Raw genomic sequence first — 27,518 nt, 5'->3', positions numbered from 1 at the left:
TAATTTCATGTTCATACTAACTGTGTGTCTGCATTCAGACTGCTGCTTCTAATCTCCAGAAATGAAAGTGTATCCCCTTTTCCTGATGGATTGTGGTGACTTCCTGAAAGTTGCAGTGTGCATGTGTTTAAAAGACATAACCATGTATTTAAATCTCTTGTGACAAATCTTGTTTATATTGCTTTCCTCCCTTGTTCTAGGAGTGGGAGCTGAAAAATGGAACATAGAGATGTAAAGCATCCTGCTGTAAAGTCCTGTTTGGTATGACTCAAGATGGACTGAGAAAGGGTTTCCGCACAGTGGTATAAAGAGTTTGTCAATCTCGTTCAGTTAATGGCCAATAAGTCTAGTACAGCCAAGAGGAAGATTGCCTTGAATGTGTCATATTTTTAAGAGTGACATTCGATTTGGAATACAGGCAGTCCCCGAGCTACAAACATCCAACTTACAAATGACTCACAGTTAAGAACATGGGTGAGACAACAGGAAGTGAGAGAAATCTACCCCTTGGAAGGGAAATTCACTCCTGGAAGAGTTATCATGGAGAAAAGGGGTCTCTGCTGAAGCTTTCCAACTAAACTTAGTTTCCACAACAAGCCACATTTTTCAAAATCCAATTCTCACAGGGACAGAAAGTGAGGTGAAATCTTCTGAACAAGGGCACAGAGTGCAAAACAAACACCGCAGGGGGTGGTAACCTTTCCCTATGCTATCCAAAGCTAAAATAGACATATTTTTGGCTGCGGTTGCACTTAAAAATGCACCTGTTCCAATTTACAAACAAATTCAACTGAAGAACTTATCTTGTTCGTAACTTGGGGATTGCCTGTACTAGAAGAATAAAAGGAACATTTGAAATGATTACGTAGCTGGATCAAGTAAAACTAGCACTAGCAACTGTGTTAGATGGAGATTGGCATGTTTCAATACACATTTGAAATAGTTTTAGATAGCTTTAATAATTTGATTTGAAAACAAAGGTTGACTCCCTATAGAAGTTGCTGGAAAAACATGGGGACTGAACATTTTGTGACATTCAGTAAGTCTTTATGAGTTCTATATGGGAGAAGAATGGAAAGCTGTGGCCATTGCTGAGGTTGCACACCTTCTGTTTTTCGCAGCAATCAGCAACTAGAGGATGACAAAATGCATCTGGGAAGCAGCCTTGGTACTATCAGAAGAACCCTTCCAGCTGCAAATATAAAGGACTGCCATTGTATTGAACTATTGTTTTTAAAGATATTTTTATTTATTTATTCTCATTTTTAAATTGTTTTTGAATGCTCAATAGCAACAGATACGACTTCAGAAGTAACTACACAGAAAACGAGCACACATTTGTGACTTCCCCCTTAAAATCCCCATCTGTGACATCTGCCATTTTGAGAGGGATCTGTGGAAAGAAAATATTAAATAATCCAAGGACCAATTTAAGCATTGATACATTTCAAAACTCTCCAAGAAAAAGATGTCATTATTGATGTTTCCTATCCTTCTACATTTCTGAGAGAACTACTTTCACTGCTAAGCGGCAAAGTTCTTTCAACCAGCAATGAATTTCTGGAACAGATCAAAATGTTCTATTATTATGACACCTATACAACTGTTACCTTTAGTGATCTCTGTTGAAATGATATGTATCTGTTTATTTATGGTTATTTTCTAATTTGTATAAGAAAAATAATGAACTTTTTCCTGCTGTATCATAGGGACCGTGAATGAGCTATGAACCAGGAAGTCTCCAGTTGAAATTCCTTAGAGTACTCACTGGGTGGTCACAGGCAAGGCACAGTGTCTTAGATTCAATTTCCGATCTGCAATATGGGGGAAAAAAGAATATAATACCGGCCTATTTTGCAGGGTTATTGTAAGGATTACTGCGATAATGTTTATGCTCTGACTGTTTGAAACAGGTTGTATAAATGTTCACCCTCCTTCTGCACCTCCCAAAGAAACATGGGACGTAATTTTAAATTGTTGTCTTTTAACACTACCAATTTTTTATGTGACCTGATGAAAACAAAGAGGTCCCGGTGCATGGGCTGCTCCAGTATCATCACACTTCTGGCATCAGATGCAAAAAAGAGTCATCCTGCCCTGAACATTAGGTCCATTCTGAGAGAAGGCTCCAAGTTGGTCTTTCTCAACTTTCTTTCCTGACTTCAGATAGAGCCAGGATAGGGAAGCTGAGTTTGCAGGGCTGTTGTCCCATCCTTTCTGTCTTGGTTACACACAAATATTAAGAAGGTCTGGATGTTGGCAGAGGAAGGGGCCTTGCCATCTCTCTGGGGATTGACAGATCTCAGGTTAGGATATGGGATTTGTCCACTGCTCAGTTCAGGGAGAATCCTTGGGCCTTTGGCCTACCACTCTGGGGAGGTTGAGACAACAAGCAAGATCGGCATAGTCCTCCAGCACCAAGGACTCCAGCTTATATTGAAGATGGAAGTCCAGTCTCACACTCTACCACCATTGTAATAATTTCTTCTGTGCCCTTCTAGGTCACATGCAAAAGCAAGCAGTTTTTACAGGGGTGAGTTAGATAGGCCCACAAAGCCTGCATTTTTAAAGCAACCAATAACTGGAAAGTGAGAATGGGTGACATTGCTGTTCACGAGTTGTTTTTTTTTCCATGTCAGGAGCGACTTGAGAAACTGCATGTTGCTTCTGGTTTGAGAGAATTGGCCGCCTGCAAGGACGTTGCCCAGGGGCCGCCCAGATGTATTACCATCCTGTGGGAGGCTTCTCTCATGTCTCTGCATTAGAAGCTGGAGATGACAGATGGGAACTCACACTCCTCCCTGGATTTGAACTGCTGACATTTAGGTCAGCAGTCCTGCCAGCACAAGGGTTTAACCACTTGGGGCTCCGCTGTTCACAGGTGACACAATGTCTTAGGCATCAGTCATTTTCTCATTTTTCCATCCCAGCAGAGACAACAATAAGCTACATCAGGGACTTTCCAGAGAAGGTAACAACTCCAGTATTAAAGCAGCGGGTAGGGGAGATGGTACTAAAAGCAGTAGCAAATTCTTCTGTTTTTCTTTTATTTTCCTCCTCCTCCTCTAGTAATAGTTTGAGAGTCCAACACCATTTGTCAGTCAACTCCTTCTCTTGTGCATGATACCTTTCCTATCATTTTCTGTGTTCTATAAACCCAGTAAATGAGACGTGTGGGTTCTCAGTAAGCAGGTGGAGATGCCCTGTTAAGGTGGAATGAGCAAGCTGTTAGTAGGGAGTTTGAAGTACAGACAAAGGGCATCAGTTTGTTGCTCTTTTTGGGATGAATGCTTTTGCTTTATCCATAGCTGTATAGATTTCCTACCTAGAGAGAGAATGGATAGAGAAACCAGAGTGTGCCAATAATGTGTCTATTCTCTTGCAAGCTGGTCTTTTGTTGTTGTTGTTGTTGTTGTTCTGGGGTTCTTTCATATTTATTACAGAACTATAGCAATACAATTACACTTTAACCACCATGGCAACAACCAGTGGACTCCTGGAATTTGGCAGGGACATTTTGAATTTGCAGCTAAAGAGCTCTTTTGGTGCCTCTGATCAATTACAAACCCCAGGGCTCCATGGGATTAAACCATGGCACATAAAAGTGGAGTCATAATGCTCTGTTTGTGAAAAAGCTGAATATGTCAGGCTATCATTACGCACACCAGGTCCCATTGCTCCTTTCTGAAGAGCAAGCTTCATTTTGGTCACCAAGCTTGAGATTCCTGTTATCTGACCAGAATGGCAACTTGCATCTTTGTCCAGAAGTGCCTACTGACCAACTTGCAGACTTCAATCACTATTTAATCTTCCTTTCATGTTAAAAATGATGAAGGTTGTGCTCTGTGTTTGGAAAGGGAGCCGCCTCTACTTGTATAATAAATGGAGCAGCCCATGACAGGATATGGCAGCACAAAAATTAAATAGCTACATACAGCAAATTAGATGCATAGTATAGGGAAAAGATGGACAGCATATGTCTCAAGATCCTCCACAAAGCTCTCCCATAAGTTTTGGCAGTAAACCACACACACAAAACTCTTTTAAAGCCAGCATTTCCTGCTTTTTTAAGGCCATTATGCAGTTTGCTGCTGAAATTTGGAAGTGCAAATTTGTTCTCCTATGTTGACCCCTGTCCCTCTACCTGCCTCCCAGAATTGGCCAACACTGTTCCAGCTGTGGAGTTGGTTTTGGCCAAAGCCCTGTGAGTCTGTGCAGTGCGAGCTTCTTTCATCTTTATCATTTATACTCCAAAGATTGTTGGTTTTTTTTGGACAATTTGGCAGTGGTAACAACCCGACGTGTGCAGACGTATCATCAGTATCACATGAATTATCACTGCAAGGAAGTTTATGCAAAATTTTATTTTGTTTAGCCAAATTATTTTAAACTAATTTATTTGTATATTTCATTAAATATTTTTAAGTTATGGATATATATATATATTTATGTTGTATGCTAGACAACTGATCAATATGTTTAATGAGGAAGCAGTTTCTGTTAACGGTACCTTTTGAATGGATCACACTTTTTGTAACACGAAGTAGGCAACTTAGAATTTCTTCACCAGATATGTGCAATTTTGTTTTTTCCATTTTGATCAGGGGGTACGTGTTCAGTTTTAGCTGCTGCATTTTCTTCTCTTTTTATAAACTGGCAAATTCCACTAAACTCAAACTTTATCCAGATGTGTATAAGGTGAATCGTGAGCCTGCTTTGCATGTATAGTTGCTTCATGTAGGGTAAAGTTTACATTGTAAACATATCAAAAGTCAACAGGTACGTTTGAATCTGCCCGTCTCTAGGAAAAGGAAATGACAGGATACAGATTGGCTGGCCTTGTGACAATCATTTGGCTATGTAAAGTGATGGCTGGTTGGCTCTTTTTGGTGATCACAAGGGCACTGCCTCAGCCTTGCCTCCCCAATTTAATTAAAATGTGCACAAGTGTATTCTGTTAAAAATAAAAAAAATGAATGTGCATTTTGGATGTAGAGAACTTTAGCAATACAGTAATCTGTCCAAAGCAGGACTGTATGTCAGTGTAGTAGACAGAGAAGGAAGATGCAGCACATTTAAAAAAAGGATGTATTCCTGATATTTGTCTCAGGCTGATAGAGGAATCAGTCTCTGAGTTGCAGGAAGGTCTTCCTTCCTATTGTTTTGTGTTCTGTGTGTCATAATAGCTTTTTTAAAAAACAGATATGATACTCGTTGGGCCTTCTGATCTTAAAACAAATGTATTTACCATAGTTTATCTCCATGGTAGTTGCAGTCTTGAAAAGCAAGCAAGATTTGATATAATCCACAGATACATTCCTGTAACCCTGGAGTCCTTGTATTGTTACTGCGGTTACTTAGCCGTTTCACCACTGAATATGGCAGATGCAATGGCTGGAACCCCATGCTGTTAGTTGCCATTTCCCAGTGTTATCCAGCTCTGGCGAGAAAAGGCAAGTTAAATCTTCCACTTCTGGGCAGCCCATTTCTCCCGTGCATGGTTCTCTTCATCCCTGTTGCCCCTTGAGGCCTTTTCCCATTAGCCCCCCATACTTCAGCCTTAGGAACCAGTCATTATCCTGATCAATCTAGGTTGGTTGGGGGAGAAGAGAACCTAGAAAGAAACTAGGCCACATTAAAGCCTGTGAGGCATATCCCAACAGCCACTGTGGTGCATATTGCCTTTTGGCACAGCCTTGTGTGATTTGGATCCCTCTGAAAGCTTGTTTACATGCCTCATTGTATGCAATGTCCATTGGCTTAAGCCTGAAAGGGAGAGTTTGCATGATCATAACATATCATAACAAATTATTGTGTGGGTTGTATTGTCGATGTCTTTAATGGCTGGAATCATTAGGTTGCTGTGAGTTTTTGGGGCTTTTTAAAAACCGGCTCAGAAGCTAACATACTGTAAGCTAACATACTGTTGTGTTCAGCCAGCACAAGGATTTAACCCATTGCGCCACTGTGGTTCATGTTTTTCAAGCTGTATGACCGTGTACCAGCAGAATCCTGCTGGAACATGGCCATACACCCCAAAAAACCTCACAGCAACCAACCTTTTGTGTGAGTTTTTTTTGTGGACTCTATAGATCATTTCACCAGATAAATCTTATCTAGAATTTGAACTTGGTATGTGCTTAGTTAGAAAGTGGGTTGTAAGCAATGAGAGCAGATCTTGAGAACAAGGTAAAGATTATATTCTGCTTAGGGCCAGCCAACGCCTTTTTCTTGTGTACAATACAGCCTAAAACCCCATTCCTTCTCTACACCATATTAAGTATTTTCCTGGACCATTCAGATACAAATGGCTTTTATTTATATATGCCCACACACACAAAATTCATGGTGCTGCTGCTTTTAGAGTATATACAATTTGCTCAGCACAATCCGTTCTCCCCAATGCATTCTTTTTGCTCTTCCTTTCATTCCTCTTCCAAGTTGGACATTACCATTCTCCTCCTTGTAGGAAAAGGTAATGGAAAGAAAGTTGTTCCACCTCCTGAGGTCTTTGTTTTGGGAAGAGTCAGAGCCAGTGCTCCTTCCCTTTCTTTGCAGTGGGCAGCTAAGATGGCATTGGGGAGGACTGAGGTTATGCTGAGCAAACTGCATTTGTATCCTCCTCCCTGATCAAGCGTACATAAATGAGTGTTTTGGATCTTTTGATAACATTTCTCTTGACTACTTTTAAAAAAGGTTTTATATGCATTGCATTTCTTTGTATGTGAGGAAAATCTTTACCAATTCAGATTTCCTAAATCAATCTTATGCAATTTCTATTTGACATCTTGGGGTTAGGTTGTAGGTATATTTTTCAAATATCAAGATTATTTCAGGGGAAGAATTTTCCATTTTTTAAAAAAAAAATCAGTGTTTTTGTAATTTTGTATCAGCCTTCCACTATTACTGTAACTGTTCTACTGCTCCTGTATTAATTATTTTTCTTCCTATGTTTTCAAAGGTAAGGTTGTATTTAAAATTCTCAGTTAAAGGTTTGCTGAAACAAATGGTTTTATTTGTGAGCTTTCATTGTACATTTCATTTCCTCTGTATTTCTCAGTGTATGGCTGCTGTTAGGAACTAAATGCTGGACCCAATGGAGCTTGGCCAGCGAGGCATTTCCTTTTCTTCTGAGAAAAAAACATCTGTGATTTTTTTAAAAAGCCCTAATAAGAAAGCCACAAGACCCCTAGGCCTTGTTGGCAACCATTTCCCTTTATACCTTTCTGACCCAGAAAGATGAATGACAGGCACCTAATTGGTGTAACGTATGAATTCACATTATTAATAAAAGATAACCTGTGAAAATTCTACTCTTGTTTCATGTTCTGGTGTGTTGCTTGATAGTTTCTTAGTGTCATCTTGACAAACCAACTAGTCTTTTTTGTAATTTGGATCACATGGGTAATTTTAAAGTTCATCATGGGTTGGATTCAAAAGCAATAGGATCCTAGCCATCTTTTAGTTAAAAATATATCTTGGGTTGTATCCATCCTTTGGTTTGAGCTTTCCAAAATAATGCAACTAGGAAGGCAGAGTTTGGATGAGAAGATGCTTTCAACTTCAGTTCCTTCTGCTGATTGAGTTATTGGCAGGTGTGCCTCATCCGTGTCTTCATTCAGTTAGTTGAGATGGGAATGCCTTTGTCCTCTGGATATTTTGGATTTCAATTTCCAGAAGCCCCAGCCATCCTGAGATTTTTGGGGTTGTTCAAAAAGGAGGATGGTAGAAAAAAAGAGGGAGAAAGGAGGGAGTGGAGGGAGGCAGAAATAATAAGGGATAAGAAGAAGCAAGGGAGAAAAAGAAGAAAGAAAAGTAATGAAGGAAAGGGAGAAAAAGAGGAAGGAAAAGGAAGGCGGAAGAGTGAGAGAAGGGAGGAAGGGAAAAGGTGGGAAGAATAAAAGGAAGGAAGGGGAAAGAAAAGGAGAGGGAGAAAAAGAAAGCGGAAGGGAAAAGAAGTAAAAAAGGAGGGAGGGAGAAAATGTAGGAAGAAAGGGATGGAGGGAGGAAGAGTGGGAGGAAAGAAGAAGGGGAAATAAAGGTAGGAAAAAAGGAAAGATGAAGGGAGAAAATGAGGAAAGAAAGGTAGGAAAAGGAAGGAAGGAAATAGAAAGAAAAAGAAAGAAAGGGAAATAGGAAAAAGGGAAGGAATTCAGAAAGCATGGAGTAGTAGTTTGAAGCTCAGACTATAAACTTTGAACTCACCGGGTGATTATAGGCCAGTCGCACTCTCTCAGCCTCGGAGGAAGAGACAAATCAATCCCCTCTGAATAAATATTGACAAGAAAACTCTGATAGGGTCACTCTAAGTCTGAAACAACTTGAAGGCACGCAACAATAACAATAATCATAATTAGCCATTAACTATGTGCTAAAAACGTATTCGTGGGCGCAAGAGGCTTAGCCTATCAAATTTCAGCTCCTTACTCCTCACAAGTTGTGCAGGCCTGAGTTACACTATACAGTTTGAATGTATATAGATGTCCTCTATGACCTAAAGGCGCAACAGCAGAAAATGTGAACACTGAAATAATCTTTCCCAGTCAGAATCTTAGTTTTCAGTATTATTTCTGTCGCTTCTGGAAAAAAAAGACAAAATGGATAAATGGAGTGGCAAACCATTTTTAATGAGGGAAATTTTGTGGTACATTTTCTTGGAACAAATGCATTCCTTTGGATACAGTAGTTGACTTCCGACATATTTGCACAGAACAGTCACAGGCTGCATTGTGCAGCTTATAAATATTTTATTATCAAATCTGTGGCACATTTTAATTTAGAGAATTGGCTATATAGATTGAACTATTGATTGTGCAATTGACCCACAGTTAAGTGTTAACATAAAACATCTTCAAAACATATTTGTTGCTGCGTCTCAAAACCAAACCATATTGCTACAAAAGACTGTCATTTTGTCTGTTTCATATATACAAAAATATACAGGCGCCTCCATCCTGCCCACCCTCAAACCCATTTCAACAGTTATGAACCCCTTTTATTTTGCATTGTATACAAAGAGACTTGGATAACGTTATCTAAAATAGAAATAGGAAAAGGTGTCAGATATTCTCACATTAAAACTAAGTGACACAAACAATGGGAAAACTTGTGATGATTATTTGTGTGATAAAGCAAGTTAAACGTGTTTTCACATTGTGAGTACAGTGCTCAATGGGGCCTCGTGCTCCTATGAGTGTAGGAAATTTGGAAGGTGAATCTTACACCTTCAAAATCTATAGAAACAATGATTTCCACGGACTGAGATGTACATGCAGGAATCAAAAGTCTTTAAACTGTACATTTCATAACTGTATTTCAAAGTATATGGGCTCTTGGAGCCCCCGGTGGCGCAGTGGGTTAAACCGCTGAGCTGCTGAACTTGCTGACCGAAAGGTCACCGGTTCGAATCCGGGGAGTGGGTTGAGCTCAGGCTGTTAGCCCCAGTTTCATGGCGCTCCATGCAATCATGCTGTCTACAGACAACACCAGCTCTTCGGCTTAGAAATAGAGATGAGGACCAACCCTCGGAGTCAGACACGACTGGACTTAATTGTAAGGGGAAAAATTTTACATATGGGCTCTTAGCATTTTCTAGAGAGACTGATTCACAATCTCTTGTTCTGCTTACTAAAACTGCTGCCCCATCTACACTGTCATATAATGCAGTTTCTGATCCCAGATTATCTGCTTTGAACTGGATTATATGGCAGTGCGGACTCATACAATCCAGTTCAAAGCAGATAATCTAGGATGAGATACTTGCAGTGTAGATCCAGCGTGGGAAGTCTACAACAGCTCAGTCCTTCAGACTCCTTCCACCCTACATTGTAAGCATTTCAAAGAGATAGAAGAACTATTGTGAGAAGTAGACAAATAATTCTGTTTCCAACAGCCCATAGCACATATCTAAATCTGACAAAGCAAAGGTGAATAAATAATGTCTGCCTCCTCATCTATTCTTGGCCAGTTTCCACAAGTTTGAAAGCTGACATTTATCAGACTTAGTATTTTTCAAGGCATCAACATGCATGCCACAGCTGCCTGCAGGATTCATGGCTTCCAAAAACTCTCTAATAATTAGCATATGGGAGGAAACACCTTGTCTCAATGTTTTTAAAGTTCCTAGAACACAAGTGAGGCTCATGTGATCCTCTGGATCCTATTGTTGGATTGCAACTCCACAGATTCCTCAACATTGTTGATGCTGCCCAGGGCTGCTACGATTTGCATTCTGGCCGCATCTGGAGATCTATTTAAGTCCCACCTCCTGGCCTGCAAAGAAATGGTCCAGTCTTATATCCCTTTGCAATTTTTTCATCATCAGGCTTTTTAGTGACAGCATTGAAGGAGGATTATGAAGATGTATTTCTAAAACTAGGCAGGAAAGCAGAATGAGTTTCAATGAGTAGTCCTCATGTCTACTGAGGCCCCTTCCACACAGATGAATAAAATCCCACATTATCTACTTTGAACTGGCAATGTGGACTCAGATATCCTCATTCAAAGCAGATATTGTGGGATTTTCTGCCTTGATATTTTGGGTTCTGTGGTTGTGTGGAAGGGCCCTGAGGAACTCAAAGAATGTGTGATGATTCTGTTCCCAGTTCAATACCAATAGTGTCTCTAAGCATTCAACCTACTCTGCTGCTCATTATAGGCTAAAAACCTTTTTAATCAGGCAGGCTTTCAAAGATGACGATATCTAAGATCTAGTCAAGCAGTGCTGTGGTTTTTAACTCTGAGTATGCTTTGATGTTTTTTAAATTGAATTTTTAGTGCTGTCTGTGTTTTATTCTATTTTAATGTTTACATATTTGTATATTTTAAATTGTAGACTGATGCCTTTATGTCAAACTGCTTTGAGTCCCCTTCGAGAGAGATAAAACAGGATATAATAATAATAATAATAATAATAATAATAATAATAAAAATAAAGTTGACAGACTACAATCAGACACTAGGTGCCACATTAAGCTGGTAGTTTAGTTTTTTCAACTGATGCTAACCTGAGATTGCAGTGTAGACATAGCAGGGAGTGGATAAAGGCAATGACAAGTAACCCAGAGGTGTGGGGAATTCCTCTAGAGCAGTGGTTCTCAACCTGTGGGTCCCCAGGTGTTTTGGCCTACAAATCCCAGAAATCCCTGTTAGGATTTCTGGGAGTTGAAGGCCAAAACATCTGGGGACCCACAAGTTGAGAACAACTGCTCTAGAGATTGAAAGGGTGAATGGGTTATAGGATCTTCTTGTGGGGACACAACCTTGGAAGTAGTCCAGTTTATTAGGACAACCCTGGAAGCTGAGAATTCAGTCTGGCCAGAGCCATATCTTTCCAAACTCCATTTGATAGGAAAGGACTGCCCCTCATTTTATCAGAGCCAGCAACTTTCTCTTTTAACAGCTCTAGCATATTCCAGGCTGGTTCGTACATTTAAGTTATGGGAAAGTTTAGATATCAGTGATCATTGAGGGCACATTCCAATTAGACAGATCACTAAGGGCACATTTATATCGTTTTGTTGTTGCTGTGTGCCCTCAAATCATTTCTGATTTATGGCATCCCTGGAGCAAATTTATCATGGGGTTTTCTTGGCAAAATTAGATCAGAGGGAGATTGCTTTTGACTTTCTTGGAGGCTGAGAGAATACTGTATTTCACCACATAATAGTCACCATTGCATAATAATCACATACCTTTTGGGGAAGGCAAAATTGATGTTTATTTTCCCCCCGCATCATAGGGGTACTCTTAGTTAACTAGCTCCAGGGAGTGAATTAAGGGTGCTTTTTGTGGTCCTGTGGGGCTCAACTCAGCTTCCAGCCTGCCTGCCCTCTTTCCCTTTTGGCAAGGGGACAGCCACACGGATGGGTGACAACTCAGTTGCCGGCATGGTTTTCCACCTGTGAGGGTGTGGATGGGCCCTCACAGGGCGTACTACATTGTAAAAGAATCCCCTCAAAGTGGTATTGTTTCACTACCACAAAATAGTTGAAAACTCCCTCCACCCCCCAATATAGGGGAGTGCGACTATTATGCGGTGAAATACGGTATGACATACCCAAGATCTTCTAGTAGGTTTTCATGGCAAGGGGGGAATCAAACTGTAGTCTCCAAAGTTACAGTCCAACATTCAAACCACTATAACATACTAGCTCTCACCTCACTTGCCTTGCTCTCTAGTTGCCCTGCTCTCCTGTTGTCAAATTTAAAGTGTGGTTTGAATTTATAAATAGCTTAGGCCCAACAACTCATTGACAATGACCTCCAACTGTGATCAGTAAAGGAAGTGCCTTTAAGCTCTATCTTCAAACAACCCAGAGCCACATTCTCAGTTGCTGTCCCTTTGCTCAGCTACAGAGCTCCCAGTTCTGACGACTCAACGCAGTTCAAGCCTTAATAACTTGTATCTTTTGGATACACTGGAAGAGTGTTTAAAAGGAATTACTATGGCTTTAAAGTCTTATCCTGACTCTTGAGGAAGAGTTGGGCTATAGCAAAAGGTACTTGTAAACATAGAAAACATTGATGATAAAAGACCAGCTTACAAAAACTAAATGGAAAGTTCTAGCAGCTGGCTAGGATTTTTATTAAATACCAAACACTCTTATCAAAGGGAAAGCTGTCAAATCCTTTCCATGCAGCTTTGGGACTAGGTGCCATGTGGTTCATACCCTCCAATATTTCACAAATGCAAATTGAGACATCTGTAGTAAAGCAACATCAGCATGTGATCAAAAGAAGGACTCTACTCCCTCCTCTCCCCATAGCTGAGTGAAGTGAACACAATCTACTTCTGCACTTTGAACTCAGTTTGCAGCAAGTGAAGTAAGTAAAGGACAAATTGGAAAATGGGCAAAGGGAGAAACTGGGACATTTTAAAGTAGGGTGACAGAAGATTAAGTGGGCTTCTCCCTGAAAACCTGCGACATTTGGAAAGTACGATGGAAGAAGAATCGCTTTAGAACGGAGATGTCATACTTGTGGTTCCTCAGCATTAAAAACTAGCATAGACACCAAGAACTGGAAAGCCCTGCCCTTGAGCACTCTAACTGGAGGTCAGCTGTGACCAGCAGTGCTGCGGAATTCAAAGAGGCAGGGATGGAGGGTGAAAGGGAGAAACATGCCAAGAGGAACGAATGTCAATCCAACCCTGACTGGGACTGCTTTCCATCTGGAAACCAATGTCCCTAATGCGGGAGAATAGGGCTCCCCAGCCACTTACAGACACACATCTGGAAGACCATCATCCTTGAGCTACAAGTTATTGCCTAAATAAGTAATTGTGGTCCTCCAAATGTTTCAGACTCCAACTCTAGCCAGCTTGTCCAATAGCAAGGAATTATGGGATCTGAAGTCCAAAACACCTGAAGTTCAGCACCACATCAAGTCACGTTAAGAAAATCCAAGCCATTCTAATCACCATTTTTATATAACCTTTATGGAAACATTTCTCTTACACAGTGCTGACCTAACTCCACAAAGATTGGAGAACAAGATTGAACAAAATATAACTTACTCCATCAAAATACACCCATATCTCACTTTTGCTGCTTGCCAAAGCCCGAATGTATATATACAATGGATGCAATCCAAAGAAAGCTAGGTGTGCCCAAGTCCCACTTGGAACAATGGAATGGATATGCACAACAAAACATGTTAAGTCTCCATTTAGACACACCTATTTTTTGCTGGAAAGCTCAGAGTTTTCTAAATATGCTTAGGGCTGCTTTCTGGAAAAACTCCAGGGGAAAAGAATTCCATAAACATGAAGCAACTAGCAGGGCCTCTCTTGTGATTTTTTTCCCTTTTGGTAAGCAGTGCTAGATGGATTCCTTAAGAGGGGCTCATTATTATTATTATTATTATTATTAGTATTATTATTATTATTATTATTATTTTAAAGATGGAAACAAAATGCCACAGGATAGAAGGACAGAAATATCAAAGGCTATGTAAAGCTTGGCTTAAATTGGGATAGTGATGAAAATTATAAACCGCTTTCCAGGGACTAGAAGGGACTCTAGGAAGAGAAGTATCACTGGACATTTCCCTGCCAGGCATGAGCAGCAACTCTTTACAACTGCCAGATCTAACTGTCAGGTGGCTATTATATTAAATATCACCCAAAGAAGGATAAATTATAAAGTGCCGTCAGAACAGTCAGTTGCCAACTGGAGCCAAAATAAGTCACATGCATCATGATTGAGTCCCTAAATCCAGGAATCTGAGGCCAGCATAGCTTAAAGTTCAAGTCTAGAAGCAATGACATTTTTAGGTTCACCTGACATTTACCTTTACAGAGTTGAATGCTTGGTCATTTCAATCCTACATCATCCAGGACTGATGTGGAGCCACAACTTGTGTGTCCTACACTTCTGGGATTGGCTGTGATTGGACCTGAGACACCAACTATAGATCTACAGCAAGCGAGAGTCCAAAAGTGGCAGGCTAAAACCCAGAACCTCAATCAATGGTTGATACTAAATGAGAGACTCCCTCCTGGGCACACAAAAAACTGGGTGACTTGGAAGAACAGACTGCCTTCTGGCACCACGAGATGCAGAGCCAACTTTACGAAATGGGCTACAAAATGGAGCCCATGATACATGAGTGTGAAGAACAGCAAACCACAGACCACCTACTGCAATGCAGCCTGAGCCCTGCCACATGCACAATGGAGGATCTTCTAACAGCGACACCAGAGGCATTCCAAGTGGACAGCTACCGGTCAAAGGACATTTAATAGAATGCTAAGTTTTCAAACTGTGTGTGTTCTTTTTAATACAATACAACTGTTTGGTTTGCTCCTGATAGGATAAATAAATACATAAATCTGACAGAAGTGGCCACTGAGATACTTTTGGAGTTGCTAGAGTTTGTTTGCTTGCTTGTGTAATGTTTTTACCATGGCACTGGAAGCCCCCTCTTTCCGTTTTAATTTTTTTAGCTACCACATATTGACTAGTACTCTGGTCAAGGTCTCCAACTGTGGCCCATCTCTGCTACATATTCCTTTCCCTCTCCTAAACTACCTCCATCTAAGTCATAGGGCAGAAGCACACCGATGTAATTTAAGAGGACGGAATAACATTTTTGAGTCTCCTATTCAAACTGAGACAAATTTAAGCAATTAATCCTGACTTTGTACCAGATGGTAAGTTCAGCAATTGTATCATCTAGTTATCATTCTCTTGTCACAAGGCTTTTGATCTGCTAATTTAGGAGAAATACACACAGGTCTGCAAAAATTTTAACAAAGGTACAATTGATCCATGAACCCTCCCTGCACACCTGAGACAAGGTGCCTTTTTCATCAGTTTACATTGAGAAACCCTTGGATTTGTGAACTCCTGTACGCTACACAAACCTTAGCCTTTCCCAGTCTGATGTTTTTCACAAGTATCGAACTACAACCTCCATCAACCCCATCAGGCATAGCCTAACAGTTCTAGTGACTGGTAGTGATGGTTGTTGTCGCCCAGTGGTTCCCAACCTTTGTTTGACCAGGGGCCACTTTGATCAGGGACCATCTCCAACATTAGTACCAAAAGGGTAACAAATCAGTTTTTGGTCAACTTTTAGATTCAGTTTGGTTATTTAGGGGCCTGATTCAGAAAATTGCTTTGGATAGATCACATCAGCTCTAGTTTCTGATACAGAATATATGCCATACAGTAGTTGCCATCTGCTTATCCACAGAAAACCATATTTAATAATATAGAGCTGATGTGGTCTATCTAGTGTAATTTTCTGAATCAGCACCTTAAATAACCCCAGGAGGTGAGGCTGTGGACCATATTTTAGTTCTGGTGGTCTGTGGACTACAAGTTGGGAACCACTGTTGTAGCCCAACATATCTTGAAGGTACCAGGCTGTTGAAGACTGATCTGAAATGTCAGGGCACCTGAAATGCCTCATTACACCACAAGTTCAAACAAAGATAAAGTGATTGACTAGATATGCCAGGTTTTCTGGCAAACGGGAAAGACCCAGGGGCAAGAGCAACTAACTCCCTTGCCTTTGTCTCGACTAAGGGCACGAACCTTCACTTGCAAATACAAAGAGAGAAGATGCAGTCAAACAAGCTGAAGGCTGGAAAAAGCTGCGAGTTTTGTTTTTTGCTGTGGTTTGGGGCAACTTTTTCATTTATGTGGGCCTCTATGGGGGCAACCCCACCTCTCATATTCACACCACCAGAAGGTACTTCCCCTTTAAGATTTCCATATTGTGATTTTCAGGGGTTGTGAATTTCTATTCTATAGAATCAAGATGTTCTATTTCAGCAAGCTAAAATTCCAGAATTAACTAATTAAACTGGAAGTCAGTTGATTGATTAGCACTTGGTAAAGAGTTCCCTATTAAGCTAGCTCTCTCAAAGTGCAAACAAGATTCCTTTGAAATCCACAAGCATGTGGACAATTTCAACAGAAAGGAGGAAACCATGAAAATGAACAAAATCTGGCTACCAATAGTTAAAAAAACTAAAATTACAACAGCAAAACAACAGAGAGGAAACAATCTGGGACATATAATCACCTCTCAACAAAAAATTGCTCCAGGCCATCAAATGCTAATCAAGGTGGTCAGTTGAAACATTCACACCTAGCTCCAGCAGACAAGAGTCCTTTGTCCCACCCTGGCCTTTCCACAGATATATAAACCCTTTTTCCTAGTTCCAACAGACCTCACTACCTCCGAGATGCTTGCCATAGATGCAGGCGAAACGTCAGGAGAGAATGCCTCTAGAACATGGACATATAGCCCGAAAAAAAACTAAGATTCCTTTCTGTTAGAGTTGTAAAACTTATCTGTCTACAGATGTGGGCCCTAGACCCTCAGTCGCCTACCCCTTTTTTTGGGTGTATAAAATTGCTCTCCAGTCTACAGGACTGGTTTCCTCCTACTTCTGTGGTGTTTTTGATGTTTTCCTTGCCATCAGTGGCATGAAGAGCAAACTAAGGAGTTTAATCCCTTTGTTCAAACATGCCAGGGATTCCAAAGCACAAAAATTGTTTCAGGGGACTCCCTCTTTTTTTCCTTGAGGCGCTTTAGTACCGTGTTCCCTCAGCCACCGTTCTTATCTTGTGTACAGGTAAGGCAGCAAGGAGACGTCACTCTTCTATCAGCGAATATGCAGGGAAATTCAATTTGCTTACAGACAAAGACAAACAGAGATCCTGAGGCGGGTGGCAAACAAGACTTGCCATTGATTCCCAGCAGTATTCTCATCCACTTGGACGGTCAGTTCCTGAATGCATTGTGCTTGACATAGTTCTGCAGGATTTGCCTTAGTGCTTGGAGGAGGACAATATACATGACGACAAAATGGGATGTGCTTTCAGCAGAAGGAATGCATTGGCATCTTGGAAATGTTGCCATCCAGTAGTACAATTTCCTCTTATTTAATGCTTGGTTGCTCACTGGCATTCAGAAACCTCTGCTAAAGAGGAGTGGGGTCACTCTGGTAGTTCTTTCCAGATGGTGAGATTATTAGAAATATGTTCAGTACACTATTCCAAGTAGCTTTGTAATTCCTACACATGACGCTCAGAGCAAATGCCACTCTTCCGGCTGCAGCTGTGCCATTTTTGTCTCTACTAGGGGTAGGATAAGTAACCACAAAACTAAACTTGCACAGCTCCCAAATAACAGCAACTCTAACACAAAGACAATTGTCCTCTTCGGCTCCACTCTGAGGAATGAGGCCCGGTACCGAGGGGGTTAAACTGAGAAAGTGCAATCGCTTAAATGGAATTATTTCTGAAATTTAATTCACCAGATTGTCAAACACATCCAAGGCAGTGATATTTTCAGTTTCTTCAGCTCCACAGTAGAAACAGGGGAAATAATAAAACAGCGTGTTCCAAATATGCTGCTCCGAGAGCACTATCCTGAGATAGGAATGTTTGTATAGCTATAAAAATAGAAAGTTTAAAAAGATACCAAAAACAGTTACAGAAATTTAAAAATAAAGTAATTACACTTGCTGTTCTGGAGACCAAAACAAGGTAAGGCAGCCCAAGCTGAATACAATGTAATTATGTGGGTTGCAAACTACTAGTTGGCCTAGTGGGACCCTCTTCCAGCAGGATAGATGGTGTTTTGTAAGGAGGGAACCTAGTCTGGGAGCAAAACAAGGCAGGGAGCTTCTTGGTAGCAAGGTGAATAGTACAAGAAGCATTCAGACATGTTTCTCATATTGATGTTGTGCCCAGGCTTCCACTGCGTCCGAGGGAGGCATGCTAGGGAGGATCCAGTGTCTCTCTTGGCAGCATCTCCTCAGAATTCTTCAGTTGTGCCACATCAGGATCCATGAGTCACTCCTTCAAACTGGAAACCATTCCCAGCCTTCCACTAGGTCTCAACTTCACCTTGCCGACTGCTTTGCTAGCCAGTCTTCATGGCTCAAGGATTACAGCTTTCTACTTGATACTGCCACAGTGCTGTATGCATTTTTGATTCAATGGACATACAGAAAGAAAAGGACACATGAGATAGAAAAGTAGTTGCAAGTGTGCCTAGGACTACAGATCTGCTATTTTAGTTTGTGGTGTAAAAAACAAAAGTCAATAGCCATGAACACCAAGTGTATTAACTTTCTCTCCAAGCAACACATGGCTGTACCTAACGTCAAGACAATGTAAGAATCTCCTTCCCGCGGTTAGTTAGGTCTTCCGATGGGGAAAGGAGGAATCCAACAGTGGAAGAGTCTTGTCTATGAATTCGGTTGGGAATATCAGCTAATCAGGTAACTGTGCATCTCCCTGGAATTAATGCTCAGAACCACGCCTGAGAGATTGCCTACGGAAAAAGAAAAACAAAGCACCACGATTAGCAAATTACAGGATTTCCACATCAACCCCTCCCATCTTATTTTGGGAATAGTTCCGCCAAGTGAGATGGTGGCCTCATCAAATCACGCCAAGTGAGAGTGGAGGAGCAGGTCTGTGTTGTAGTGTTGCGCGTGTTGGTTTTTGATGAATTGGTGAATCCCTACAGTTCTGAGCAAAGTGACACCCTAACGTGCTTTGAGGGGAGCAGATGAAAGGAAAAAATGGAACCATGGGTTTCCTTTCAAGACGACACTGACCTGGGACTGGACACTGACTGCCATCAGCAATAAGGGAACTCTGTAGCTGTTCAAGTTTCCACCTCTCCCAGAAGGAGTCACTGCAAGGTAATGGTGTGGAGGAGTCCCAAGTTGGGGGTGGCGATAAAGTAGGCAACATAAAATATATAAACACAAAAGAAGTGAATGGGTGAGTCTAGGTATATGTCACTGTAAAAATTTCCAAAATTATGAGAAGAGAGAGCAGAAAACTGGGTTTTGTTTCATTCCATGCTGTAAACAGAGAAGAGGATGATGAAATACTCCCTCTGGTGAGAACATGATAGCACTCAATGAGAATTCCCATATGAACAGAGGCCTTTTGAACTTAATAGAAATTTCCACCTAATTTCTACCTTGGCCCTGACCTAGCTACAAATACCAATATTTCTGTCTGCTTCCAAAGCATGGTCTGATCACTACCATCGATCCAAAACATCATGAAGCCATTGAGCACCATATATAGTAACGGTTCCTCTTTCAGTGAAGGACTCTGCATTCATATTTGTAAGCTCTTAGGTATATCATAAGAAAGTCTTGCTGATGCAACAGCCCGCTTTTATCTTGGGATACAATGAATAAAGAATGAAGGAGATTCAGAAATGAAAAAGGAAGAAGGACGGCATCCTATACGTTTTCAGAAATATCTGATTTATCTGGTAATTTTTGTTTGTTCTAATGACAAGTCAAACAGCAGGGGAGAGCATTTCTCTGAAAATCAATGTATCATTCCATTCCCTCTAGATCAGCGTTTCTCAACCTTCCTAATGCTCCAACCCCTTAATACAGTTCCTCATGTTGTGGTGACCCCACAACGATAAAATTATTTTTGTTGCTACTTCACAACTGTAATTTTGCTACTGTTATGAATCATAATGTAAATATCTGATATGCAGGATGTATTTTCATTCACTGGACCAAATTTGGTACAAATACCTGATACAAATTTGAAGACTGGTGGGGTTGGGGGGATTGATTTTTGTCATTTGGGAGTTGTAGTTGAATGGATTTATAGTTAACTTACACTAAAAGAGCATTCTGAACTCCACCAACAATGGAATTGAACTAAACTTGGCACACAGAACTCCCATGATCGACAGAAAATACTGGAAGGGTTTGGTGGGCCTTGACCTTGAGTTTTGAAGTTGTAGTTCACCTACATCCACTGTGGACTCAAACAATGATGGATCCGAACCAAACTTGGCACAAATACTCAATATGCCCAAATGTGAACACTGGTGGAGTTTGGGGAAAATAGACCTTGACATTTGGAATTTGTAGTTGCTGGGATTTATAGCTCACCTACAATCAAAGAGAATTGTGAATCCCACCAACAATAGAATTGGGCCAAACTTCCTACACAAAACCCCCATGACCAACAGAAAATACTGGTTTTTTTATGGTCTTTGGCGACCCCTCTGACACCTCCTTGTAACCCCCCCCCCCCCGGGAGTCCCATCCCCCTGGTTGAAAAATGCTGCTCTAGATCTCTATGCACCAGATGTTTCTATCTGTGTAGTTAACTATGTGCCTTGAGATTGTGTCTGAATTATGGTGATCCTAGGATAACACCATCACAGGGGGTTTTCAGTAATTTGTTCTGAGCAAGTTTGCCAGTGGGCTTTCATGGAGACTAAACCCAGGTTTCACAAAAGTTCTACTCCAATGTTCACACCACTACACTCTACTGGCTCACCATCCTATATGTATTTTCTGCTGAAAGTTTTAATTATCCCAACAGTTCTATTATTTTAATAGTTTTAATGAGAATGCGTAGCTCTAGGTTGAAAGGAAAGGCAGCTACGGTTCTTTACAAAGTGTGTTCCCAGCTGAAAACAGAATAAGCAAGAATATCCTTCTGGATACAGTATTCCTATTTTTAGTACAGGTTTCAGTTATTCGTAAGTTATACAATGAAAATACAGTACAGGTTGGACATCCGTTATCTGAAATTCCAAAATGGTCCACATGAGTGGTTGAGATAGTGACAGCTTTCTGAGGGGTCAATCTAGGCAAACTTCATTTCATACACAACATTATTAAATTATTGTACAGAATTACATTTAGACTATGCATACAAGATGTATGTGAATCATAAATGAATTCTGCACTAAGGGTCCCACCTCCAGTATATATCATTATGCATACAGGTATTTAAAAATCCAAAACAATTCCAAAATCCAAGGCACCTCTGATCCCATGCATTTCAGATAAGAAATACTCAACATGTCGTGGTATGAATGAGTAAATGAGGGAGGCTTTGGAAGCAGATGCACAGATATCAGGGAAGGCAAGGAGGAAATATGGAGTAGTATAGCATACATATTAACTAGGCTTGTGCACAGATTCAGAGTGGTCAGTTCCCTTTAGCCAATCCAGCTTGATCGGGTGGTTGTAAAGACAAAGGTCCAGCTATCACTTTTTCTGTCGGTAATGGGACCATGTGGCAGCCAATCATGGCTCTTCCTCTCCATTTGGCATCACTAGGTGCGCAAAGGGGCTGTGGTGTGCTGCTTGCACGGGGTTTCCTTGTGAGCCTTGCCTGTTGGGCAAGCGAAATTGAAGAACGCTTTGATGTCTTACACAAGCTGTGTCTGCTTCCTTAACCCAGGCTCTCTTGAAGGGGAAAAAAGGGGGAAAGGGTCCCAGGAATGGAAAGGGGAGCTTTGTAAGTTCCTCATTGCAGCCAATGGGCTGGATCTAGCTGCATTTTTTAGCTGCAGGCCAAAAACGGTTATCTGGTTACCCACTCATTTTTGGGAGGCACGCGAAAATGGATACAGGGGTTTAGCGGGATCCGGCCAGCAGAAATGGATAGAGGTTCAGCTGAAATGCACTAGACTAATATTAACATCACAATGTCAAAAACAGGAGAGAGGATGAAAGGAATGTAACTAAATAAACTACCTGACACAAAATCAATGGGGACTAACTTTATTATTTTTCTGCAGCCATAAAACATGAATGACAATCATGCAATTCTTTCCTGTCATCATCTTTGTTCCAGATCTAAAATAGCTTCTCGCCTGTTTCCAGGCCAATGGAAAGCATATGTGTTTTCTAAACATGCAAGATGGATTATGGCAGGTGTGATGGAAGTCTAGCTCTCTAGATGTTAGTAGACTACATTAACTTGGGCCACTGAGATGATGGTGTGAGCTGATGGAAGTGACAGTCCAAAACAAAAAAAATCAGTACTAATTTAGCAATGTTCGATAGAAAAAGATACTCTAAAGATCAAATTTTATGACAACTATTGAACACCTTCTGTTAATTATCTGTATTTACAATTGCCACACTCTGTTCTTCCACCCCTATTGAATGGAAAGTCCAGCCAAGACCAAATGGATCACTTGCTAGCTCAGATCCTGCCCAAGAATACGAGGAAAGCCAGCAATCTCATTCAAAATATGATGAATTACTGATCTTTTAAACAGACTGTAGACAAGACTGCCACCATGAACCATTACAAAATTTCTGCATTAACCCTCTAGACATCTGAAGGCAAACAGTCCGTAGTGGCAAAATATATTGAGTGCGCTTCCCCCAGGTTATGCTTTCCCTTCTCATCACTATTTTAAATGAGTTGGCAAAGCCTCACACTCATCCACTCACTCCAGCAAGAAAGTGGTCCCATTCAAGTGGCAAAGCTTACAATCCTAAAGACATGGAAGGATATCTGGAATGCATGCATTTGGCAACCATTAATATTTAGTAAAAAGATACAAAAGGACATTGTATCTACCGTATACCATGCAACTGTGGACAAGACTACATTGCCCAAACACGAATCAAGGAACATGAAAGGCACTGCAGACTAATTCAGCCATAAGCAGAGCACCTGATGACCAACCTGGACACAGCATATTATTTGAGAACATGGAAATGCTGGACCACTCTAACAAATACCATGCTTATGTCTATGCTTGATGTTTTTATAGTTTTAACAGTTTTTATCTACAATTATATGTTATTGATTTAGATATGTGATATTTTTATATATATGTGAGGCATTGAATTTGCCATTTATTATGTTGTAAACTTCTTTGAGTCCCCCCAGGGGTGAGAAAAGCGGTATAGAAATGTAGTAAATGAATAAATAAATAAAATTGACTAAGTGTCAGTGCAGATGTGCCTCACCCAAGGGGGTTAAGCCCTGAGGCACTAAATCAGGAAACAAAACAAGCGGTACTAAAATAACTGAAAAACCTTAGAGCAAGATAAAGAAGATATGGGTTGTTGTGAGTTTTCCGGGCTGTATGGCCATGTTCCAGAAGCATTCTCTCTTGACGTTTCACCCACATCTATGGCAGGCATCCTTAGAGGTTGTGAGGATGCCTGCCATAGATGTAGGCGAAACTCCAGGGGAGAATGCTTCTAGAACATGGCCATGCAGCCCGGAAAACTCACAGCAACACAAAGATGATATGGCTCTGCAGATATTATCTGACTGCGACTCCTTTAAACCTTAGTCAGCATAGCCAATGGTGGGGCATAATGAGAGCTGAAAGCAAACAACCTCTGGAAGATCACAAATTCCTTTGAAGTTATAGTGGACATCAGACTGTTTTTCAAGATTGTTTGGAGGCTGGAAACCTCCGTACTATCTCACTTTATCCTTTTCTTCTGCTTAAAATTTCTTTTGTTTGAATTACATATGGCTTGTTGTCCAAGTATATTCCATCCCACTAAATCCTGGACCCTGTCAGGATTAACATTTTGAAAGAACTTTAAACTCATGTTTTGGATGTTTCCAGCACAATGCTCTTAATGCCTATTCAGATATTAGTCCCACTGCATTCAGCAGGACCCATTCCACACAGTTGAGAACACAAAAGACTATGGCCAAGGCATTTTATCATGGCCTCCTCACTCCCTCTAGTGTTCATTTCTGCCCAGGACTGGCCCAAGGCTTTTCACAGTTGGATGTGACTGCCTGGCCCACAACAGTCTATCTCCTGTCTGCCTTTCTTCCTACACTGATTACTGTATATACTCGAGTATAAGCCTAGTTTTTCAGTCCTTTTTTTAGGCTGCAAAAGTCTCCCCTGGCTTATACTTGAGTCAAGGTTATTTATTATTTTACTTTGTTGTTGTTATTATTGTTTTACTTTATTATTGTTGTTATTACATTTATTTTCCTCTATTTATTAGTTATTTTTATATTTATTATTTTACTCTTATTGCTATTATTATTATTTTACTCTATTATTATTGGAAGGATACGTAAACATATTTACATTGAAGAAGGTTAGTATAATGGTTGATTCAGAGTTGGACAGTCTTATGTTGAATTACAGTTTTAAGTAATTATTCAAAAACATTTAACCAACTGATGTCTCAATTAATGTAATTTTATTGGTATCTATTTTTATTTTGAAATTGACCCGTAAATGCGGCATTTCACACCCTCAGCTTATATTTGAGTCAATCTACTTCCCAGTTTTTTGTGGTAAAATTAGGTGCTTTGGCTTATATTTGGGTCGGCTTATATTCGAGTATATATGGTACCTAAATGACAGGGCTAACTCCAATTCCCAAGGAAAGACAAAAGATTGAGCTTATAAAATCACTTTGCAACCATGTAACCGATCATAAGAAAAAATAAAAAGCAGTATAATTCACAAATATTACACAGCATTACACACCACACTGATTTAATACTTCCTTAAAGTACTTTTCATTTAGCTGATACGCAGTTCAAAAATCGAGGATGTTCACGCTAGAATTCAGTAACAGACCTACAACTAACTCAGCACAATAAAAAAATATTTCTTTGTACTTCCGTACAAACATTGGCTATGCATTTCTTAACAGTAATGTAACAAAGCCAAAGAAATTGTTCGTTTTTTCTTTTTTTAAAAAAAATATGGTCACTGACTTATATTGCATTTTTCAAGCATATGATTGAGATTTATGTTTATTATCATAATTGCTACTATCTTCCTTCTTTTCTTCATAAAGAACAAGGATCCCAAACATTTGTGGCAATGGTCTGACATTAGTGCAATTTACCTAGTGGCTGTTATTTAATGCTGCTGCTATTGTTTTTTAGCCTGAGATCAGTCCCCAGAAACATCAGTGACAAGACTGAATGGGTACTTACCTCTTGCATTTCCTAGGGTTTGACAGTCAAGGTCATCATCAATGAACTCTTCCCCTTGGATGATGTTTTGGGTGTTTTCCCTGTGGTTTACTGGGCTGGTCATCTCCTGCTCCTTTTCATTTTGCATCTGGGCATAGACATTTCGGCCTGGCAGTTTCCTTAAGACAACAAGACAGAATATGAATATGTAGGGTTTTATACTGATTCTTCAAAAGCAAAAGCAAACAGGTTGTGTGGATGCATATCTCCATGTGGCTGGAAACATCTTTGGATACTGAAAGGGTTGGACCTTTCCAACTCAAAACCACTATAGCTGCATGTTAGGCATGTGTATTCAGGGGAAACCTTGTCCTGTTTCGTGTCCCAACTTTCATTGGGGGGCCCGATTCATTTTTTGTAAGGCTCCTGAAATTGGGAGGGTTCCGGGGAGGGATCGGGACCTGAAAATCGGACCATTATGGGGGAGGGCCCCACCAACTGGCTCCCCTTCCCTGTGTGTGTTCTTCTTACCTGGCACCTGCAGTTTCTACTCTAGAATAAGAGGCTCACAGTTGCAGGTGTGCTCCAAGCCTGCCTGCCTGCATGCTCTGCCACACACACCACAATCACACTCCCTAAGAGTGTACGTGTGAAGGGGCCTGCAGGCAGGCCCTGAGCACGCCTGCAGCCGAGCTCCGGGTCTGCCTGCCTGCGCGCCTCGCCAAACACGCACTCTCTTTCCAAGGCAAGGAGGCAAGGTCAGATGTACATGAAAGCAGGCTTTTGTGTCAAGCAGATATTCATGTGGTGGGGGGGGGGGTTCCTGTTTTGTGCTTCCAAAGAAATGGAAGACACCAAAGAAATGGTAGAAACTGTAGGAACAGATTTCACACACGTCTACTGCATGTATCGACAAATGGCAACCAATATCTTGTCGACGGCATTCATGACTGGAATCACTGGGTTGTTGTAGGTTTTTCATGATGTATGGCCATATTCTAGAAGCATTCTCTCCTGATGTTTCGCCTGCATCTATGGGAGGCATCCTCAGACCTCACAACCATAGATGCAGGCAAAACGTCAGGAGAGAATGCTTCTAGAACATGGCCATATAGCCCGAAAAACCCACAACAACCCACGACCTAGATCTTTTTTTTTTCCACAGATGGAATTCATATTTCATCCTGGCAGCTTAAATGGTAATAATACTTTGTGCCATTGTTTATATTTTTAATTAAAAGGCAATTCCATTTAACATGAACTGAACATCAAATTGTATTTCAGCTAGCAGAGGTGCTTTTCTTTTTCTCTCTTACTTTTTTATTTGTTTTGTTCTTTCTTTTAGAGCACAATGCATTTTACCGGTCAAAATTTAAGCTGTTCAGGAGTAAGCCACCCACTGTGTTCAATGGAGATTATTTCCATAGGCCCAGAGCTTCATAAATAGGATTATTTTGAAGGAGTGAGCAATGCATATATAGAAACGCATTTTAGCTGCTTATATTGGATTCTCCTTGGAAACATGGCAATTTACCAACACATCACTATTACTTGTTTGATGGTGCTCCTGATGCTGAATTGAGTTTTTTAAAAACCAGTCATATTATAAGAAAGCAAAGGAGGCGATAGCCTATGAGAGCTGTAACTTGAATCCAATGTACATTTCTGATGCAAAAACAACCTCTAGAAGAGTTTAAACCAGGGGTCCTCAAACTTTTTAAACAGAGGGCCAGGTCATAGTCCCGCAAACTGATGGAGGGTCGGATTATAATTTGGAAAAAAAATGAATGAATTCCTATGCACACTGCTCATATCTTATCTGTAGTGCAAAAATATATATACAATAATTAAAATGAAGAACAATCTTAACAAATATAAATTTATTAGTATTTCAATGGGAAGTGTGGACCTGCTTTTGGCTGATGAGATAGGATTGTTGTTGTTGTTGTTGTTGTTGTTGTTGTGTGCTTTTGAGTTGTTATAGACTTAGGCTGACCCTGAGTGAGGGCCGGGTAAATGACCTTGGAGGGCTGCATCCGGCCCCCGGGACTTAGTTTGAGGAACCTGGTTTAAACTAACATATTAAGTTGAATAATCAGTTTTAATTGCTATTGAAAGTACAGACCAGGCATGTTTCATGCTACGCAAAATTTTTGAGTGAAAAGCACTGAGGCCCTTCTACACTGCCATATAAAATCCAGATGATCTGCTTCAAAATGGATTATATGGCAGTGTAGACTGATATAATGGATTATCTGCTTTGATAACCTGGATTATATGGCAGTCTAGAAGGGGCCTATGTCAAATCAACATCAGATTGTTTTT

The 27,518-nt window shown here is 40.6% G+C and overlaps 2 protein-coding genes across 6 annotated transcripts in view; one reads left to right on the top strand and one right to left on the bottom strand.

The window, feature by feature from the left end:
* AFAP1 (actin filament associated protein 1) overlaps positions 1–7,313 on the top strand; it is a 78,418-nt gene extending 71,105 nt beyond the window's left edge. For all 4 annotated transcript variants that reach the window (XM_060774101.2, XM_060774100.2, XM_060774103.2 and 1 more), the window contains one exon: positions 201–7,313. In XM_060774101.2, coding sequence (XP_060630084.2) covers positions 201–227 — 27 coding nt within the window. In that variant the 3' untranslated portion in view covers positions 228–7,313. The remainder of the gene's footprint in view (positions 1–200) is intronic.
* A 10,436-nt stretch (positions 7,314–17,749) lies between these two features.
* SORCS2 (sortilin related VPS10 domain containing receptor 2) overlaps positions 17,750–27,518 on the bottom strand; it is a 215,843-nt gene continuing 206,074 nt past the window's right edge. The window contains exons 26-28 of one of the 2 annotated variants that reach the window (XM_060774105.2): positions 25,215–25,372; positions 19,091–19,170; positions 17,750–18,801 (exon numbers count right to left, since the gene is read on the bottom strand). In XM_060774105.2, the coding sequence (XP_060630088.2) occupies positions 18,778–18,801; positions 19,091–19,170; positions 25,215–25,372 (262 nt within the window). In that variant the 3' untranslated portion in view covers positions 17,750–18,777. The remainder of the gene's footprint in view (positions 18,802–19,090; positions 19,171–25,214; positions 25,373–27,518) is intronic. The other variant, XM_067467754.1, reaches the window with a different exon arrangement.

This window comes from Anolis sagrei, chromosome 4, assembly GCF_037176765.1.
Source record: "Anolis sagrei isolate rAnoSag1 chromosome 4, rAnoSag1.mat, whole genome shotgun sequence".
NCBI classification, from domain to species: Eukaryota; Metazoa; Chordata; class Lepidosauria; order Squamata; family Dactyloidae; genus Anolis; species Anolis sagrei.
Note: the sequence above shows the minus strand (reverse complement) of the source record. Positions and strands in the feature narration are given on the sequence as shown.